This window comes from Muntiacus reevesi, chromosome 18 (assembly GCF_963930625.1).
Source record: "Muntiacus reevesi chromosome 18, mMunRee1.1, whole genome shotgun sequence".
Lineage (NCBI taxonomy): Eukaryota > Metazoa > Chordata > Mammalia > Artiodactyla > Cervidae > Muntiacus > Muntiacus reevesi.
The window spans coordinates 16751541-16766814 of NC_089266.1; the positions used below are offsets into that span (position 1 = coordinate 16751541).

The 15274-nt window shown below is 51.7% G+C and overlaps 1 protein-coding gene across 1 annotated transcript in view; it reads right to left on the reverse strand.

The window, feature by feature from the left end:
- Positions 1-15274, reverse strand: part of CRHR1 (corticotropin releasing hormone receptor 1) — a 52045-nt gene that overhangs the window by 14821 nt on the left and 21950 nt on the right. The window contains exons 2-3 of the mRNA XM_065909398.1: positions 13240-13327; positions 2776-2895 (exon numbers count right to left, since the gene is read on the reverse strand). Of these exons, the coding sequence (XP_065765470.1) occupies positions 2776-2895; positions 13240-13327 (208 nt within the window). The remainder of the gene's footprint in view (positions 1-2775; positions 2896-13239; positions 13328-15274) is intronic.

Here is a 15274-nt window from a genome sequence, read left to right on the forward strand (position 1 = left end):
ACAGCATCCAGATAGCCTGGGTTCAAATTCCTGGCAGCACCCTTTACTAGCTCTGTGACCTCAGTCGAGTCCTTCAGCCTCTCCGCTTCCTTATCTGCAAGATAGGAATGATCTTAACAAGAGTTCCTGCTCAGTGGTTGAGGGGCATTTTTAGTTGACACATACAGGGTATGTGGAGCTCTACTTGGCATGTGGTGTGAGCTGTTACTTTTATTATTATTGTCTTGGAGCTATATTTATACAACCTTACATAAGATTCAGAATATGTCACTTGTCGCTATCAAAGGAGGAACAGGTCCAGGAGGCATCCCCTTGCCTCAAGCCCCCCCTTTTGAATCCTGCAGGTGGGGCAGGAGCCTGGAGTCCCTCCCAGGCCGGATCATCCGGAGGGAGCAGGCTCTGGTGGGAAGTGAGGTGATCCCACAAGAAAACGGGCCCAACAGGCAGCATGAAGTTTCCAGGGAGGATGCGACCTCCTTGTCTTTAATTGCTGAGCTGAGCAGTCCTCCTGGAGAATCATGGGAAAATTGATATTTTTGGAAATATTTCCCATCCCTTTGAAGATCAGATGCAGCGGGAAGGAGGGTATTCGGGAGAAGGCCTAGACGTCCTGGCAGCACCTCCTCAGTAAACAAATTAATTGGTGCCTAATGATTAGGTACTAATCTGGGTTCCCAGTCGCCCCTGATTACGCGGCGTTTCTCATCATTGTGACAGGGGAGGCATCTGGAAAGGGGAGTCTCCTAGCCCTGCCCCCACCTCAAGGGACCGTCACCTCCTCTCGCTCTTCTCCTGGAAGCACGGACGGAACAGCAAAGGAGAGAACACTTCATCCAAAACTCCCACCCATCCTGCAGGTGGAGAAACTGAGGCCCCGGGCAGGGCCAGTTGCAGAGGGCTCCTTAACCAGTTGTGGGTGGAGTTGGGACTAGAACCCAGGACTCCAGGCTTCCACTCAACAGCAGGGCTGACAAATCGAGTAGCATGTATCTAGGCACCAAAGGTGGATTTGGGGGGGTGTCGAGTTATCCTTGGGGACAAGAGTGGGGGCAGTTCATGGGGAGTAGCCAGGGCTGGCTACAAAGGTAGGTCTCACAGTAGCCACAGAGAATGGATTTGACCTTGGGGGCAACGGAGAACCACAGAAAGGCTGACTCCGAGCAAGAGTGTGACAGGCTCGGATGAGGAACTAGGACTGGAGAGTGAGGTACCTTGAACCAGGGCAGTGGTTGGGGGTGGAAGGCAGGGAGGCTCAGACATGAGAATCACTTTGGAGGTGGAGCTGACGGGACCTGGTGCTGTCATGAGTGGGGATGCAGGGCTCCTTCTGGAAGTAGCCCCCCACCCCCCAACATACACCAGCCCTAATGTTGCATCCCTCCAGGGAGCTCCCGGGCCAGGCACCCGGCCGGGTGAGTGGAGGAGCAGGAGGACCCTGGTCTCCCATCTCCAGTGCCACCTCTGATCTTTGTGACCTTGGGCGATTTCAGCCTCACTGCCTCCATTTCCTAATGGTAACAGGGGTCCAGCTAAGTTGGAGGTTGACAGGATGAGCACCCAATACTTTTCTTCAGGTCCTTCTGCCCTTCCTCCTACTTACATTCTCCTCACACCTCCTCCAGGCTCTCTTCTCCTCCTGGGTCCAGGGTGGGGTTGCAGACACACAAGGCGCATGGTCTGGCTGTTCCAGCCTCCTGCCCAGTCCAAACACCTCCCCAGGGCCCTCCCCACCCCTCCTTGACTGTGGCCCCCAACCCCAGCCCTCTTCAACCAGCTGGTAAAAGAGGGGAGGGGCAGGAGAAGGAAATTGAGAGTTTTGAGCTGGACAAAGTCTTAAGAAGCCATGCTGTCCAGCCCTCTCCATCCTCAGATGAGAGGCCAGAGGACCATAAAAGAGGGGAAAAATGTGCTAAAGGTCACACAATTATCTGGTGTCTGAGGTCACCCTCTGTCCCCTCTTCGGACTCTTAAGTTCAGGCCCACCAGACCCCAAAGGCTCACCCAGGGAGCCCCCCTCTCCCTCAAACAGGTCAGGGCCCCTGGCCTGCAGCTGTTGCTCTCTTGATAAGCAGGGGCTGTGAGTCATTGACAGGGGAGAGCAAATTAATTCTGAGGGTGACAGGTGGCATAGCAAGAAGCTGCAAAGCCTGGAGGGGGAGGCTCAGGGCCCAAGGGGAGCAGGGTGTTTATGTGAGGATCAAGTATCTGAACAAGCTCTGCCCGGGTCTGTTCTCCTCTGTCCCCACCCCACTTGTGGACCTACCTGCAAGGACAAGACCCTTGCCTGTGGATCTAAAACCCCGAGTCCCCTACCTCGTGGCTGGAGGACCCTGGGTAGGCCTGGGAACTTCTCTGAGCAAAGTTGGGGCTACCCTGATGACCCCTGCCCTACCTCATGGCTCATGCCAACATTAACCCAGTAGGTCAACTGCAGAAGAAAGTGTCAGACAGAACTGGATGCAAATTCTAGCTTCACCTGTTACCAGCTGGTGATCTTGGGCAACTTCCCTGACCTCTCTGAACCTCGGAGGCCTTAATTATATAACATAGTTACATGTAGCATCTTCCAGGGTATTGCTGAGTGTCAGCAGTAAATAGCAGAGTGCCCAGTAGAGCACAGAGCTGGCCTTTGGTCAATGGCAGCTGTACCCATGAATGGTATCGGTATTATTATTGTCACTGTCAGTATTATTTTCCCCACCTCCAAAAGTCCCCAGTTCTCCGCATCCTGTCCCACCTCCCAGGAGATGGTCTACCTTTCTCAGGCTTCCTTACTTGTGGTGTTGTAGCGGACGCCATAGAAATAAGCGGGGCAGGGTCGAACCACCAGCTGCCCTGCAGGACTCTGAGGCCAGCAGGTACCAATAAGGTCCACGGAAGCATTGCACTGCAGTCCTGGAGGCAGAGACAGCTGGTGAGACAAAGCAACATCCCCACTCCAGTGTCCCCCCAACTGGTCCACATTCACACACCAACTAAGGACAGGACAGCAAAGACCCCAATGCAGAGATGAGCTCTTTTTCTGCAGAGGAGACACCAAGGGAAGGAATCTGAATTTGATGCTATGGCGCTAGGGAGCCAATGTGGGTTCCAGAGCAGAGGAGGGACAGAGACACTGGGGTGGTGTTAAAGCTGAGGTCCTGGCTGGCATTTAGAGGAAGGCTGGACATGCTCCAGGTTCCCTGCTCTGTAGTCTGAAGAACTTCTCTTGGCTCTACATTTGGTATAGACCAGAGCACCCAGAATTCACAGCCTGGAACAGCTTGGAAGAAACCCAGCCAATCCCCAACTCAGTCCCCTCACACACCTCTAGAACCAAACCATATCTGCTCTGAACCTGTAGGAATCAGTTAAAAGAAGTTGGCCCACCTTCCAGCTCACCTGATAACCAAAATCACTGAACATTTGTGCTCTAATCTGTGCTAGAAAAGGACCTAGGAAAGGGCTGGCTGAGAGGGATCATGGAGAAAAAAGGGAGAGAGACACTATGTGGGGAATTACTGAACTAGTAATCCTGAACCCAGGCTTCAGACTGGGCTCTGCTACTCATTTGCTGTGTGAGCGTAGGCAAGTCACTTGCAGCCTCTGGGCCTTAGTGTCTCTATCAATAATGAGGTAGTTGGATCTGATCAGAAATTCTTAATCTCAGTCCACTGGAAATTTTACAGGTTCTTACAGACTTTGAAATTTAATGAAAAATTTGTTCTATACATGCATTTTAATTGGGAAAAGGACCATGGCTTTCATTAGATTCTCAAAAACAGTCTGACTCAAAAAAGGATGTAAACAACTGGACCAGAGAGAGGATGTCAAAATCCCCTTCCAAATGTTTGCCCTTAATTAAGAATTAAGAGCTTTTGGAGTCGTGTGTGTGTGTGCATGCACGTGCACACGGGAGCAGAGTTGAAGTCATAGTAACACTTCTGGAGGGCAGGGGGCTTTTGGTCTCCAGCAGGTGGGGGCTGGGCTGAGGACAGTCCTGACCCCCTCCTGATGATGCTGCTTCCTTCTCCCCCTTTCCAGGCCCCTCTCCTCTCAAGGCTGGCACACCAGTCCTATGGAAGCCCAGTGTGTCCATCATGATGGGAGTGGGGTTAGTAACTCAAGACTGACCTTAGAATGTACAGACAAGCCAGGGAGAAACATGAACCAATGAAGGGGCAGCATTATCAGTGCCTGCACTGCAGCTGCATCAGCAGCTGCCAAGCCCTAGAGGGGCCCGCCTGCCATCCCCTCCCCAGCCAAGCCCGTGCCCAGGCTCTCAGGAAACAGCACTGGTTAGACTGGCATCTCTTCCCTGCTGAATGCAACACAGTGCTGGGCAACCCTTGTACCAAATGCTGGTTTTTCTTTCTAATTAAAGCTATTCATAGGGTGTGTGGGCAAGTCCAGACTCAAGGGACAGAGACCTCGAGGCCAAGTGTTTTAACTGAAAGAGAAAGAAATCGGAATTGGGGCTTCATGGACACAAGGAGATGGCTTGTGGTGGTGGAGGTGGGTCAAGCCCTGGCGCTGTGCCACCATGGCGCCTCCATGAATGGCATCACAGAGAGGTGCTGGGGGTAGGGGACTGAGGAAAGCAGGTTGAGATTTTAATTTGCCTTGGGCCCTGCAGATAGAGCTGAGCCCAGAGAAGGGGAGAAGCCGCGGGTGTGTGGCTGTGGGGAGGCAGGGAGAACATTATGGACCGTGCTCTGTTTTTTCAAAGCCCTTCTTCATGTATTTTGTTTGCTCCTCATCCACCCTGCAATGCCATTATTCCCCCTGTCTAAAAATTTACAGATTTATTATTCCCTTTTTACAGATGAGAAAACTGAGGCCCAGAGAAGTTAAGTGACTTGCCCAAGGTCATGAGCCAATGAATGAAAGAACCAAGCCTCATCACCAGGTATTTTGGACTCTAAATCGAGTACTCTTTCTATTATACCACACTGCGTGCCAATCTGGGGAGTGGGGCAATCAAGGAGGCAGTAGGGAAAGAAGCAGTATTTACTGAGAGCTGAGTGAGTGCCTGGCACCTGCCGAATGCTTCCATCTACCTGTATATCTACATGGGCTTCCTTGATGGCTCAGACGGTAAAGAATCTGCCTGCAACGCAGAAGACCTGAATTCAACCCCTGGCTTTGAAAGATCCCCCTGAGAAAGGAATGACTACCCACTCCAGTGTTCTTGCCTGGAGAATTTCATGGACAGAAGAGCCTGGTGGGCTACAGTCCATGGGGTTGCAAAGAGTCTGACATCACTGAGCGACTAACACTTTGACTTTTCATATATCTACATATACCTATATCTGACTTAATAATCTTCCTCAATAGATGGTTCATTCACTCACACATTCACAGTTTAGGCTCTGGGAGCATTAAATGGAATGTCACAGGTGGCACCTGGGACTTGCCTACGGCACACTCTCAGTGTAGCACCTGCTTTTTCTCCCCGCCCTCTCTCCCTCTCCGGCCCTGGACAGTCCCGCAGCACCCTTTCAACACAGGGTAGATCACGACTGGGCACCAGCCACAGTCAAGACCAGCCCAGAGCCAAGGCAGAAGCCCACTGCTCAGCTGAAGGCCCTCCTGGTCTCTAGGACCAGGTCCCAGCCAATGCACAGAGGCCTGACCCCGCCCACAGCTAGTCGGGGAGATGCGAGTGGGAGGGGCCAAGGGAGAAGCCTTTCGCCCCTAGTCTTCCGTACAGATTAGGATTCCACAGCACCTACTCCGGGTCTCACACCAACTGCCAGCGTGGGTGCTCATTCTCCCCATTTTACAGATAAGAAAACTGACGCCCAGCAGATTGTTTATCCTTAGTCACACAGACACTAAGAGGCAGAGGTGGGCTCTTCCCACTGCACCACAGCGGTCCCCAGGCTGGGCAATTGGCTCCCACAGCATTTGGTTACGCCCGTCCGTGTGACTTGGGTTCCTCCGCTGTCTCCCTTCCCTCCCTCATCCTGCGAAGCTCACAAAAGGCTGCACGGAGCTGGCATGGGGGGAACATTGCAGCAGACGTGACCTTTACATTAACAGCCCAGAAAATCCTGCAGGGAATGAACGTCTGTGTGCGAGACGGGGAGAAAGGGAGAGAGGCGGCGAGAATGAAGAAGAGAAACCAAATGCAAGGGGCCAGGAGACGATGTTGCCCCTACCTCCGGAATAAAAGGCCCCGCTAGCTGGCCTGGGGTCCGGGCGGGGGTTGGGGGTGAGGGTTGGGGGCGGGGCCTTGGGGAAGGCGGAGCCAAGCAGGGGTGTGGCTAGAGGCACAGGGCCAATCAGGAGCGGCGACCAGCTCTGACTCCCAAATACAGGCCAGAAAGTTCAAAGCCCGGGTTGGCCCCTTGATTTTAGGGAGTGGATGAGAAGGGAGAGGTAGAGAGCAAAAAGAGAAAGAAAGGAAGAGAGCTAGGGATCCAGAGATCGAGGGACGGGAAAGGGCTGCAACCTCTGAAGGGGAAGGGTGTGCAGGATTTGAGGGGCTGGGGGAAAAAAACCTTTGTCAAATACTGCTTCCTTGTGGCTCAGCTGGTAAAGAATCCGCCCGCAATGCGGGAGACCTGGGTTCTATCCCTGGGTTTGGGAAGATCCCCTGGAGAAGGGTAATGTGAAAGGCACTGATGAAATTCATACCACCCATTCAATTCACTTCATCACATTGAGAAGAATAGCGCGTGGGGTGGGAGGGAAGGGGGGAAGAAGTGGAGAAGGAGAGGGTGAGAGAGGAAATAGGAGACAAGGCACTGAGAATAAAAGAGAGATAAGCAGACAGAAAGTCAGCAGAACAAGGTAAAGAGAAAAATAATTCCAGAGGTGTGGGGGTGGGGAGGACCTGGATCTTCTAGTTGGGAAGGGGAGAAGGAAGGAAAGGAAGTCCTGGTGTCAGCATGGGGGCTATAAGGACCTCAAGGTCAGGGCTATTGGACTGTGATTACTGGAACAATATCCATCCCCTACAGGTCCCACTGGGCTTCGCTGGTGGCTCAGACAATAAAGAATCTGCTTGCAGTGCAGGAGATCCAGGTTCAATCCCTGGGTTAGGAAGATTCCCTGAGAAGGGAATGGCTACTCACTCCAGTATTCCTTTTTGTTTGTTTGTTTGTTTTGTTTTGTTTTTTTCAGTATTCTTGCATGAAGAATTCTATGGACAGAGGAGCCTGGCAGGGTTACAGTCCATGGGGCCCCAAAGAGTCTGACACGACGGAGACTTCAGGAAGCACAGGTCCCACTGGTACAAATGCCCAATCTCTCTTGCACTCCTGGGGGATATTTTCCCACTTTAATATCATAGTTCTGGGGTAAGAAACAGTTTGGACCAGAGTAAACCAGCCTTGCAAGTAGCCAAGCAGAATTACTAGTCAGCAGCATGAAGCCTGAGTTACTTTTAGGAGCCAACTCCTCCCCCCTTCAACCCATCCCATGGAGCCCCTCCGGGTCCATAAGGTAATGGATGGGGAGGAATAAAGACTTTATTCTTTATTCACAAGTTTTTCCTGACCACCTAAAAAACACTGTAGGAGCTGGGGATACAGTGTCTGTTCTAGGAGCTGGGATACAGTAATGAATAAAATAAATACCCTTCCATCAGTCTATGGGGTTGGAGGGTGGGATTGTGTGTACATACAGACGCAGAGTGCGGCTTCTCTGGTGGCTCAATGGTAAAGAATCCGCCTGCCAATGCAGGAGACCTGGGTTCGATCCCTGGGTCGGGAAGATTCCCTGGAGAAAGAGATGGCTACCCACTCCAGTATTCTTGCCTGGGAAATGCCATGGACAGAGGAGCCTGGCAGGCTGTAGTCCCTGGGGTCTCAAAGAGTCAGGCATGACTTAGGGACTCAACAACAACAACAATAGACATAAACAGATAAAGACTGACAGGAGGGTGGTCGAGTGGTTAGGATTCAATACTTTCACTGCAGGGTCCAGGGTTCAGTCTCTGGTCAGGGAACTGAGATCCCATAAGAGTTCCCACAAGCCAAGAAGCAAAAAAAAAGAGAGAGAGAGACTGAGAGCTATTTTAATTTGGTGCTAACATTTAGCAGGGACCCAACAGAAGTGAGAGAGGGAACTTTGTGCATAGCTGGGGAGTGGGGAGGGAGTGTTCCAGGAAGAGGGAACAGCAAGTCCAAAGGCCCTGAGGCAGGTGTGTGCTCACTGTATCTGAGATGTTGACATTCCTATCACGTGGTGGCTCACCTCCTCATTCATGGGGTACCTAGATCCCTCAGAGTTTTTCTGGAGACAGGGGAGTGGAGCCAGGTAGTGCGTGAAACTGGTCCTACATCTTCCTCCTTCCCCACACATGCCCAGGGCAGACACAGCGGGGGTGGGGGCCTGTGGTCAGTCTGCCCCAGATCCTGCGAATGGAGGGAAGAGAAGAGGGGAACAGTATCCCTCCAGCTGAGTCAGAGTCCTCAGGGAACTGCTTTAATGAAAATGTAAGAACCCTTTGAAGGCAGCCTATTTAAAGCTTGTGCACAACTGGGCACTGGGTTCTTCCCCTAGATGGATTATTTAGTTCCCTTCCCATTGTGTTCAGGAGCTGGATGTGCTCAGCAGATATTTCCATGGTAGGTAACTTCCGAGGAAGACTGGGACCTAGTTCCTGTCTCTAGTTGTGTCGAGTCTCCCATCGGGGGCTTCTGAATGAGCCAAGTTAGGTAGGCACTTGGCAGGAGGCGCGGCTGGGAAGCCCAGCCCCCTGTTTGGTTTAAGCCCAGGAGAAGAGCTCAGCCAAGGCCACCCAGAGGGGTCAGCAGGTGGCCCAAGGGCAGCCTCTGAAACACACATGCTTGCCCTTTCTGGGAAGCTGCTGCTAGGATAAATGGGCAAGGGCTCTGCCTGGGTCACCTGGCAGGGAGAAGCCGGGCGTAGAGTTTTTTGCTCTGTGCTCAGCCATCTTGTCATTGGGCTGTGACTTCCTCGACTGGGCAGAATAGAAAGATGCCTTTGTATGGGGTGTGATTCCTCAGGACATGTGCGTGGGAGCCTCCTATCCTATGGGCTCTTCGTTTTTGCATTCCTGGCACCTAGTACAGTGTCAGGAACATAGCAGGGCCTAAGGAAGATTGGGGGCTGTGTGTAAACCCAGTATAGGTATGGGACATGGCAGGGGTGACTCTGCACCCCAGATGACTGACCAAGCAGGCCCTGGATACCATGCCTTTCTGGGTGACCATATACATAGTGGTGCAAATGTCCAGAATCAGGCCCATTTGATTCAAATCTTAGGGCTAGTGCTTAGTAACTGTGTGTGCTCGGGCAAGTTACTTAACCTCTCTGAGCTGTAGGTTCCTATCTGTAAGATGATGATAAAAATACTTGCTAACAATATTGTTGTGATGCCTGAATGAGATTAAAGCACTTAGAATGGAGTCTGACACGTAACAGCCACTAAGTACATCTTTGTTGTTGTTTTGTTTAGTTGCAAAGTCGTGTCCAACTCTTTGGGACCCCATGGCCTATAGCCTGCCAGGTTCCTCTGTCCATGGGATTTTCCAAGCAAGAATACTGGAGTGGGTTGCCATTTCCTTCTCTAGAGGATCTTCCTGACCCAGGGATTGAACCCAAGTCTCCTGCATTGACAGGTGGGCTCTTTACCACTAAGCTGCCAGGAAGCCCAAGTAAATATTAGCTATCATTATTTATTATTATCACTCATGACCTTCTGACAGGGGATTACCCTGTGTCCTTGTCAGCAATATGATTTACATGTGTCTCTGATGTTCACTGGTCAATAATTCTATTACTTTCTGGCATCATCATATTCATACCATTATTTTATACGTTTCCAAGTCTGGGGTCTGCCACATAATGGAGCCTTGACCCTGGGGACGCACTTTCTCCCTGCTCCTGGCATGTGAGAGGCCCCCCAAAGGGCCCCAGCTCAATGCCAGCCACCCCAGGCCAGACGCCTATCCATCTGTCTCAGTCCCTCCACCCCACCCTCACCATCTGTCTCTACCAGTGCCCATCGGTCTGGGTAGGTCTTAGCGCTGGAAGACAAATAGCCTGTTTTCAGAGGCTGCTGTGGAGGGTGATGGACTGCGTGCCTTGAAGCCAGGCAGACTGGGCTGGGGGCAGGGGCATGGGGTACAAATCATCAGGGAATGGATGACATTCATCATGGCCCGCTGCCTCCGAGGACTGATGACACCGTCATGGGCTCAGGAATGTCACTGTGCAGGAGCACAACAAGCAAGTTAATGGAGACTGACCTGCCCCCCATCACCGCCCACCCCCCACCCCCCCATCATCAGTGTGCGGGGCCTGGGACAGGGAGAAGCTCCATCTCAGGCCAGGCCTCTGAGTAGGTCTCCTCCCTCCCAGGCTTTCTCGTCTAGAGCTCCAGACTCTTGCTCCAGAACTTTCCCATTCCTCAGGGCCCAGCTTAATCAACTTTGCAGCCAGATGTTCTGGGCTGTCAGTATCTTCCCAGGCTTCCTGCCCTTCCCGTCTCACCCCTCCCCTGTTCTTCCACCAGACCCACCTGCTGGTCCTCAGTCAACTCTAGCTTTGACTCAGAACATTGACTCTTCTCTGCCAGTCTCTGCTCAGAATCTCTCAGAGACTCGCCTTGAAACTTCCTCCTTCAGGAAGCCTTCCTAGATTCACACCACCCCTGATCTAACCTTCCTGCCGCCTCCACTATAGTGAGCAGTTCATGGCCAGTGTCTGCCTCTCATTCCAGCTACAAGGTAAGCACTTTTTAAAGCCTGTTTTATGGAGAAGGAAATGGCAACCCACTCCAGTATTCTTGCCTGGAAAAGTCCATGGACAGAGGAGTCTGGCGGGTTGCAGTCCATGGGGTTACATGACTGAGCATGTGTGCACAAGGGTGGAGGGAGATGGGTTGGTAGCAATAAAGTAGTAGAACTAAAAAAATAAATAAATAAATAAAAGCCTGCTCTTACCAACAATAATAAATAATACTCAGTAGTGGTATGGCAGTCTACAGTTTATGAAATATTGCCATTAAATGTAGTGCATTTAATTGCAGTGGATCCTTGAGGGAGGTATCAGCCATCCTACTCTTCAATTACAGAGTGAGGCTCAAGGAACTCAAGGGCATGCTCGTCCCTGAAGTCAAGGGCTACCAGTGGGGACCCCTAGGGCAGACAGAACAAGACTGAGCGCCACTGTGAGCACGGGAACATAGTGCTCCAGGTCCCATTCTTCCCCTACCTCCTCCCCCCGCCAGCAGGGAGGGAACAGTAGGCTAGGGGGCAGCTGCTCGGCACTGTGGAGTCCTCCTCTCCCCGCAGGCCCAGAATCAGAAACTCCCTGCTTCCCTGTAGCACACGGCAGCCGTTTCTCCACCTGCACGCCTCTTGTGCTCCTCACAGCACACGGGTTTATGGACTTGACCCCCAGACCAGACTGTCAGCCCCTTTGTTCTGCCAGGGAACATGGGTCCTGGCACACAGTAGGTGCTCAGTTAATGAGTTGGATTAAATCACACAGAGAGACCTGCAGAGAAAAAGGAATTACCAAGGAAGATTCCCTCAAAGACTCTCAGGTACCCGTCTCCATCTTCACTGGGCAACAACATCACCAGGACCCTAGTTAAAGGGGTCAGGATGAGGGTTCAGGGACCACACTCCAGATTAGAAAAGGTGTGGCCCCGGAGCCCCCAAACCTAATTCTCCCACCCCAGTTTCCTCATGAGCATAAATTGCTGTTTAGTTGCTAAGTCTTGTCTGACCCTTTGCAACCCCATGGACTGCCGCACGCGTTTCCTCTGTTCTCCACTATCTCCCGGAGTTTGCTCAAACTCATGTCCATTGAGTCAGTGATGCTATCTAACCATCTCATTTTCTGCCATCCCCTTCTTTTGCCTTCAATTTTTCCCAGTGTCAGGGTCTTTTCCAGTGATTTGGCTCTTTGCATCAGGTGGTCAAAGTATTGCATCTTAAACTCCTGTGAGGATGAAATAGGATAATTATACAAAAGCACTTTGTAAATGGTGAAATTATACAAGTATTAGTAATATTTACAGTCCTTTCTGTTGAGGAGGGGTAGAGTACGTTACTGAGGGATGTACGTGGAAGCCAGGCTTCCTGGGCTCAAGTCGGCTCAGCACTGCTCCAGGCCTCAGTTTCCTTACGTGTAAAAGGGATATACCCGCAACTGCCTCAGGAGGTCATTGTGAAAACTGGGTTAATACACAGATAGTCTCGACTTACGATGGTTCTACTTAATGATTTTTTGACTTTACAATGGCTTGAAAGCAATATGCATTCAGCACAAACCACACTTCTAATTTTGAAGTTTGACCTTTTCCCAGGCTAGTCATGTGGTACAATCCTCTCTCCTGATGCTAGGCAGTGGCAGTAGCCACAGTCCCCAAACAGTCATGCGATCATGAGAAGAAACAACCATCAATGCACTTACAACCACTCTGTACCCACACAACCATTCTGGTTTTCACTTGCAGTATGCCGTAAATGACATACAATACTTTAATTTAAAAAAAAAAAGGCTTTGCGTCAGATAGTTTTGCTATCTATTTGTAGCTAATATAAGTATTCTAAGCATGTCAAAATAGATGAGTCTAAGCCATGCCTAGGTTATGTGTATTCAATGCATTTTCGGCTTATGGTATTTTCCACTTACGATGAGTTTATTTGGATGTTACCCCATCGTGAGTCAAGGAAGATCTGTTCTCAAACACCTCAGACGGTGCCCCGCTCATAGCTGTTGTTCAGTCACTTGTCTGACTCTTCATGACCCCATGGACTACAGACTTCACTGTCCCTCACCATCTCCTGGGGTTTGCTCAAACTCTTGTCCGTTAAATTGGTGATACCATCCAACCATCCAGCCATAGTTAGCACCCTACATATTCTGCTCCGGGCATTTTTAGCAGCAGAACAGCAGACTCTCTTCCTCACTGACGCCTGAGTCACAGCTCAGCCTTCTGCTCTGTTGATTCTCACAGCAGCAAGGGCTGGGGTGTCTTCCCCTGTTTTCCAGCCCAGAGCCAGGAGATAACACCTGGGCACACCTTTCCCAATCCCCTCTGTCACCTAATCATAGCTCTCTTTCCCACCACTCCTACATCCAGCTTCAGGATCCTCCTCAACACGGCTCTCTGTGGACAAATGATGGATTGCTTGGAGCCCCAGAGAAGAATCTCCCGCTATCCCTGCCCTCTCGCGGGCCGTGTGCAGGTGTTGGAGCCCTGCGGGGAGATGGGTGGTGGGGCTCTGGGGACCCGGAACCTTGCAGGAGGCAGATGGGCATGCTCACCAGAGACGTTGCTGGCCACGGACAAGCTCTCGCAATGCTGGTCCTGGAGGGAGGCGGAGATGGAGTTGAGCCCCAGGAGGAGAAGGGCCTGTGGGCACAGAAGGCGAGGGACTCGGTTAGACCGCGCCAGGAGCAGTCTGGGCTGCAACTTCCTGCTGCCTCCAGTCTCCTTCCTCCTCCGTACGATCTTATCCAGACACACGCCCTTCTCCCACCAACCCAGCCTCCCTGCCCTCCTGCCCCGTCTCCTTCTTGCCTACAACGTCCGGGGCTGCCCTGCTCTCGGAGGAACCTGAAAAGAAGGCAGGTGAGAGCAGGAGCCCAGGTTCCCGGGACAGAGGTGAACTCTCTCCCTGAGGGCAGGGAGGCTCTGCTTGAGAAAGCCACCTCCATCCTCACGGGATCACAAGGATGGCAGAGCTGTGTCCCAACACACAGACATACAGACACACAGAGACACACACACCCTCCCACCTGCCCCCTGAGCACCCCTCCCCTCCCCTGGGCTCACAGAAGCCCCCCAGTAGTGAGCATGCCTCCCTGCCTTACTCCCTCCCCAGTTGCAGGAGCTCAGGGCCTGTGGTTTAATGAGTTGCCTCACCGGCCCTCATCCCTGTCCAGCTAATTACTGGTCACTGCAAATTGTGCCTGAACCATCTACCAAGTCCTTTTACATCCACGATGATACTTCATTCTTTGTGGGGCACGTGTCACTGTCCCTGACAAGGAAGAAGAGGTGAAGGGATAAATGTGTTCTTTGTGGGGCAGGTGTGACTGTCCCTGACGAGGAAGAAGAGGTGAAGGGATAAATGTGTCTGGAAAGATGGGTGCCTTATTCCAGGGAGAATCTCTGCTTCTTACATCCCTGGGGACTCTGTATCACTCTGATTCGGCCTACTTGGGGACAGTAGCATGTCTCCACACCTGGAGGGCTGACCCTCCTTCACCTAACACCCCCGTACAATCATTGTGCTCCCTCCCTTGAGGTCAACACCCTCCCTGTGGATTTAGAGTCAAGACACCTGGCGTCCAGCCCCAGTCTCGCTGTGTTGCCGTGGGCAAGTTACTTGACCTCTCTGTGCCTCAGTTTCCTCACCTGTAAAGACTGGCATAATAGCCTCCCCATCTCCCCAGGCTTACAGGATGCAGGGTATATAGGAGTCCTTTGGAAGCAGCACAGCTTGCTCCAAGAGGGCAGGGATTTTGTTTTATTCATTTCATTCAAATTTGCTGAATACATTAATGGGTTACATGGTGTTTCAGGTCTACAACAGGCACTCAATAGGTCACGTTGAATGATTTGAACTTGGCGATTCTCATTTAGTCAAGGGTTGGAGGCTAGACGATTGTTTTCCTAGGGATTTGATTTGTGAAGGGCTAAGAAGCACGTGGGGGTTTGGGGTAGGGAAGGATGGTAATCAGCCCTCCCCCCCAGCTGTCAGGACATGGGAGCCTGGTGACCTGCAGAACTCTGTCTCCCTGGCCTCATGGGAGACTCCTCTCCACATCACCACCCCTGCTCCCTGCTCTTTATTCCTGGGGTCTCCCCTCCCTGGGATTCTCTCTCACCTCCCTCCACCCTCCATGGGGTCTCGGCCCCAACCCATTTGCAAACAGTTCTGCAAAATTCGCTGCAGAAGTATGAGGGGAAACAGTGACCAAAACCTCCTGCCCTGTCCAGGCAAGATAGTAACCACTTACATGAGTTATCTTACAACTCAGAACTCACAGGTGACCACCAACCAGAAGAATTCAAGAAAGTCAAAAGGAGACAGAAGACAGACACCAGTCCATAAGCCCTACTGGCCGCCCAGAATCCTTCTTGCTGGAATCCATTGTGGTTGAACAACGTGTGTGCCACCAGCAAGGACCCTGAGTCAGATGGATTGGCCCCAGACAACCTGGAAACTAATCCCATCACCATAAAATCTGGGACTGAGCCACATGGCAGAGCAGTTCTCCTGGGTTCCCTCACCCCGCTGCTCTCCGCCTGGGGGTCCCTTCCCAATAAACTCTCTTGTTTTTTCAGTGCATG